The 6,034-nt window shown below is 36.4% G+C and overlaps 1 protein-coding gene across 1 annotated transcript; it reads left to right on the forward strand.

Annotated features, from left to right (window-relative positions):
- Positions 1–254: 254 nt before the first annotated feature.
- Positions 255–5,674, forward strand: slc38a11 (solute carrier family 38 member 11). Its single transcript, XM_008404036.3, has 12 exons — positions 255–521; positions 608–722; positions 2,334–2,408; positions 2,511–2,645; positions 2,808–2,873; positions 3,001–3,107; positions 3,184–3,263; positions 3,383–3,453; positions 3,884–4,045; positions 4,155–4,267; positions 4,460–4,591; positions 4,695–5,674. Exons 1-12 carry the CDS (start codon positions 510–512, stop codon positions 4,932–4,934), a joined length of 1,308 nt encoding a protein of 435 aa, XP_008402258.1. The 5' UTR covers positions 255–509; the 3' UTR covers positions 4,935–5,674.
- The last annotated feature ends 360 nt before the right edge of the window (positions 5,675–6,034 follow it).

A 6,034-nucleotide genomic window follows, 5' to 3' on the forward strand; every position in this document is an offset into this window, starting at 1 on the left:
TTATGGGATAATTTCACGTCATCAACGGAATTTCATCTTTTTTTGAATAAGAAATACAAGAAATAATAATAATAGTAATAATAATATAGAACCAGCACCACCTTTTTACACTTGGTTTCGTGCGCAAATAATGATCAAGACATTCCCGGTTTTTTTTTTTCTTGAACAATGGGCACATTGTTATAGTAAACTCTAGGGGAATAATCCGCTATCAAATGCATTAGCCAAATTTGCAAGTTCCAAGTTCACAGGCTACTCTGGGATTCAATCTAGAATTTACTTCCCAAAATGAGTAGATTCAACATCGTAGGAATTCTCCCAACAATCGAGTCAGATGTTTTAGTCAAGATGCGGGAGCGGCCGAGCGAGGGCGCTGCTGTTCCTGTGGATTGTTTTACAAGAAGGAATAAATCCTGAAAGAAAGTGACGGAAAGTTTCTCAAACGTTGAGAATGTGAGAAATCCGCCTGAGGAGAGTCAAGGGACTAAGGATCCGCACGGTGCTCCAGAATGGCTCATCCGGTAAGTCGAGTGACTGAGGATTTATAAATATTATAATCAGTGTTTTGGAGTTCTCTTATTTCTACTGGTTTTATTCTTTCTTCTAGCAAAGCAACGAAGAAGGGACAGCATTAATACCTACGCGCAAACCTGAGTGGAGCTGTTCAATGATCTCTGCTTCTTTTAATTTCATCAACTCCATTATAGGATCTGGAGTAATAGGTGAATATACGGCCTAATGGCATGGTCATGTTCATAACTAGACGTCCCATCTAAAATTGTGATTTTTGAGGTGGCAAAACTGCTCTTGCATATTTTTCCTCAATAATAGATGCTTTAATCCAAGCCCTGCAGCAATATCATATGACTAGCGCCTGTTGCCCCCCCGCCCCCTCTCTCTGTTTCATTTATTCATTCATTAGATCCTGGAAAAACAACTTTGTGAATACAGGTTTGAACTCTAATCTGACAACTTTTCCCAACAATTTTGGATTGCAGCAGGTTTTTGGCTAATAAAATAAAAGCCCCCAGGAATACTTTAACGTTATTTCTTGAACCCAAATAACATGTGACTATTTTTTTTTTTTTTTTTTTTTTTGCCTTCTAGCGCCAGATGATCCTCTCGTTTAGCCAACAAAAAGAAAATGGTTACACTCCTTAAGTGCAAAAGTTTTCATAATCTTTAATATACAAGCCACAAACTTTAATAATACATTTTATCTGGAATTCATGTGAAAGTCCAACACAATATAGATTGTACATGAGATGCAGAAGGAAAATGATCAACAATTTAATTTTACAACTAAATATCTGAAAATGTGGGGTGCGTATGTATGTAACATTTATGGATTTTATACTTTGGAGAACAGCCTGCTGCTGCCATAGCAACAGTCCTTTGGGATCTCTAGCAGCTTAGGGTATTTTGCCTGTTTTTCTTTGCAACATAGTTCTAGCTCAATTAGATTGAATGGAGTGTGTACAGGAGCACTTATTGTGAATTATTGACACAGATTTGCAAATTAGATTTAGGTCTGGATTTTGAATAGGTTACGCTAACAAAGGCCTGTATTTGGGTTTATTGATCTTTCCATCAGTGTTTCACCAATGGGATGATGTGTTCAGGCTACTTTTATCTTACAGGACAATTGCATGTTCGCCAAAGGGTTCACCTTTGGTCAGATCTGGCAACAACACATTCTTTCTTAATCTTTCAAGCTGACATGAGCTGAATGGCTTCATTTTCTTCTTCTTAGTGGGGTTAGTGGGGGAATTCTTCAAAATTCCAATTTATTTTCTTTGTATAAAGCTTTGTTTATTATTTTATTACATCAAATTATTATTACAACAAATTACAATATTATTATTACAATAAATTCAAACTCAAACTGAAAATTAAAAAAAAGCACAGAAAATAAACTCATTCAGATACATCATGCCGCCTCAACCGCCTGTGACAATCTTCAGCCTTACTGAGGTTATACTAAAACACAGGGGCACTCTGTTTTCTAATCAGGTTACTTCAGGCATTTGTTTGAACTAACTTTTTTTTATTCGAAGGTGACCAGAACCCAGAACAAATGCTTAAAAACATTTTCAGATTGTCTTTTTAGTTGACAAATTTCAAGTTGCAGCTACAAAAAAAAAAACAAAACAAAAACAATCCAAGGTGTAATAGTGATTTTGTTGTATAATCAGCAATTAACAAGCCTACTTTTGTTCATGAAGCTTCAACTGATGATTTGAATATATTTCATAGATTTAAACAATTTTTTTCCAGCTTTGAAATAGTTTGATATTTCATTTTGAACTGTAACTGTGCCTTCCCAAAACTAGGTTTACCATACGCATTGAACCAGGCTGGGCTTCCTTTCGGCCTGCTCCTTTTGATGTTTGTTGGATTCATAACAGGTGAGAGCTAACACTGAAAATAGATTGTGTCATAAAAAGGTGGAAAACGTTTACAAAATGGACATTTAATTATTTGTTTTTCCTTGTTTTGTTTTGTGACAGACTACTCAATTATTCTACTAATTAAAGGAGGAAATCTCTCAGGATCAGACAGTTATCAGTCGCTGGTACAAAACACATTCGGTTTTCCTGGATTTTTGATTTTATCTGCTCTACAGTTTCTGTATCCTTTCATAGGTATGTTTTTAAAACACCAGAAGGAGAAATGGTTATTTATTTATGCTGCACTGTGTCCTGTTTATCTTTCTTTGTATCTTCTATTGTGGTTATTGCATAGTAGAAACTTTACAACAGACAATCTTAACAATAAAGCACTGATTTATCTTCTGTCTTCTTCAGCCATGATCAGCTATAACATCACAATTGGTGACACACTGACCAAAGTATTTCAGAGAATCCCAGGAGGTTGGTAACTACCTTTTGACATAGATGGATAAAATAGGTTTATGGACTTTATTTTATTCACGAAGAGCAAAAAAATAATCTAACTCACATACAGGAATTTAATTAATCTTTTACCCAATGTTTGCAGTTGGTCCAGACCACATCCTTGCAGAGCGCCACTTTGTGATCTTGTTGTCTACCTTTCTGTTCACCCTGCCGCTCTCACTTTATCGAAACATCGAGAGACTTGGGAAGGTACGGTTACACCTAAATATCAATGTCCTGTACACAGCTAAGATTATCTTGCTGATGAAATCTTGTGTTTTACCAGGTGTCCTTCCTGTCAATGGTGCTAACACTCACCATCCTCATCATCGTCATGATCCGAGCAGCCACTCTTGGACCGCAGATGTAGGAATAAGTCTATCATGAAAAACTGACTAAAATTTTTTTTTTGTGAACAATCACTTCTGGAAAGAATTGTCTGTATCTTTGTTTCACTTGACATTAACGTTAGAGTCCATTTCTAGTGTTCCTACAGAGAATGCGTGGGCATTTGCAAAGTGGAATGCCATTCAGGCTGTTGGTGTGATGTCTTTTGGTGAGTTCAATGATGCAGATACTGATGACAGGGAATTGATGTTAATGTTGAAGTCATTCCAGACAGTATACTCTTATCCAATGAAACAGTCAAACAGATTAGTAAAATCTGATTTTATTTAAACACATCTCTCATAAACAATGCCTGCTTTTAGTTACTCCATTGTTCACTTCAAATTCTACATCAGGCCACAATAGCAAACTCTTTTCATTTCAGTTTGCTTTCTCTCCTATTGTGGTCTAATCACTATAAATAGACATTCCGACATTTCAGTAATATAGGAACATATACACAGAAAAAAAAAATTACTACATGTACTTCTTGCTAAATGTCATAGACTTAGTTTAAAATTAGGCAAGCACCTCAGTTTATTGACGTAAATCTTTAAAGAATTACATTTTCATTAACATGCCTGTTTATGTTTCTTTAGCCTTTATATGCCACCACAACAGCTTTCTGATCTACAACTCTCTAGAGCATCCCACTTTATCCAACTGGTCTTGGGTCACCCACACCTCTGTGGGCTCTGCACTGATAATCTGCGCTGCATTCGCTGTCGCAGGCTACACAACATTCACTGGCTACACACAAGGTATGAGTCTAGCAACTGTATAGCAATACAGCCCGTTACTGTGTTAAATTTATATATCTTTTCATCTTCAACGATGATTTATTTATTTTTTCATTTGGGTTACATTCAGGAGACATTTTTGAGAACTACTGCAGAAATGACAACCTGGCAACATTCGGCCGGTTCTGCTTCGGCCTCAGCATAATTACCACATTTCCACTCGAGTGTTTTGTTACCCGAGAGGTAAGTCATATTTGGAAAGGCCGACCTAAAAATGTAGCTGCTGAAGTTTACACAAAAAGGGGCTAACACAGTGTTCTGAAGACCAGGTTCCGCCAAGCTGCTCAGCCAGAATCGATTGATTAGTGTTCAATGTAATCATTTCCTCAATGTTTTCAAAAGATTAGGTTATCTTCCTATTGTCTGTTTCCTCAGGTGCTTTCCAACGTCATATGCAGTCGTCCTCTTTCCAAAACTGAACACGTATTGATAACTCTACTCATAGTTGCTGTCTGCACAGCATTATCCCTGGCTTATGACTGCCTGGGAGTTGTTTTAGAACTAAATGTAAGTTGTACCTGTTCAGACAGGCTCTACCTGCTTACCTAACATCATTTAGCTATATGCAAATTGTCAGAATGAACTTATTGTTTTTTCTCCTGCCATCCAGGGAGCTCTGAGTGCCATACCTCTGATCTTTATCATCCCATCTGCCTGCTACCTCAAGCTCTGCCCAGGCCACTGGTTCCATGGTGAAAAGCTGGTTTCCGTCACGCTGATAATAATTGGCTTGTTTGTCATGATCACTGGCCTGATACTGACTGGTGTCTTCCCTCAAGATTGCTCACATGGTGTTGAGATGTTCTACTGTGCTGACGCCAACATCTCTGGCACTGTGGCCCCTGAATGACAGAAACCTGCCCCACATATGTTTTTTCCCTAGAGATACACTGACGCACATATAAACAAAGGGCAACAATATCTTTATGTGGATCAAGTATCCTTATTCCTACCTCCAGAGAGTATGCCAAGATGAGCTGTTTGGATACTGAATCCGTTATTTTTCTTATAATTTAGCTTATAGCTGTAGTAGTGTCTCATGTATAACGAGATAGCTGTGTTTTAATTAACTGTCTATAATTCTGAGGTGCTGAATAAAGAGGATTCTAACTTTCTATCTTTGTTTTTTGACTTTTAGCATGTTTTGATATAATGTTATGGATTCAATAAAGAGTTATCCTTTTTAACAACAGTGTAGAAATAACTATTGTGTATAGAATAATCTTCTTTGACAAATTACTAAACCCTAAAAATTCCCTGAGTGTGATTATACCAACATAATATGGTGCTGCGCCTTTTAGTTGGACCCATTGCTTTTATATTGATGTTTAAATTTCACTGTGATCTGTTCTCTGCTTGATTTTGAGTATGCATAATATACTTATCTAAATCTGAATGCATTGTATCGCTCAAGGACAAATTCTATTGTCAAAGCCATCGTTTTAGAAGAGGAAACAAGCTGTGATATTCCAAAAATATGGGAAATGGTGTATTTAAGTGTGCATTATGGAGAGGTGAGGTTCAAAAGCCACAATTAAAGTATAGGGTATGTTAATGTTTTTAAGCTTCAATAAAGTGTCTCTCCATTCAGATATTGTCTTCTGTTTATTTTGTTTTATTTTTTTCTTTTTGTTGAAGTTCTATACCATTTGAGCTAGAGAACCAATTACACACAGTAAGAGTTCAACAGCGGAGTTATTCAAGATTTGAAAAAAACATAGCCATTTGACGTGTTTAACAATTTTCAGCATTCAGGTTGTTTTTCAAACCAGTCCTAACCCATTTTCAAAAGGATGTTATTCAGCACAAAACATGTTTATTTTTTATTGGAATTTACCCATCAATTCTAATAAGAAACATGCAACCAACGTAAGTAAATTATTAGTCACTCAGGCTTCATTTATAATGTGTGCTTAAAAGATATAATGGATGCAATTTTTAATATCTGTT

The sequence above is a fragment of the Poecilia reticulata genome, chromosome 2 (genome assembly GCF_904066995.2).
Source record: "Poecilia reticulata chromosome 2, P_reticulata-male-v2, whole genome shotgun sequence".
NCBI lineage: Eukaryota > Metazoa > Chordata > Actinopteri > Cyprinodontiformes > Poeciliidae > Poecilia > Poecilia reticulata.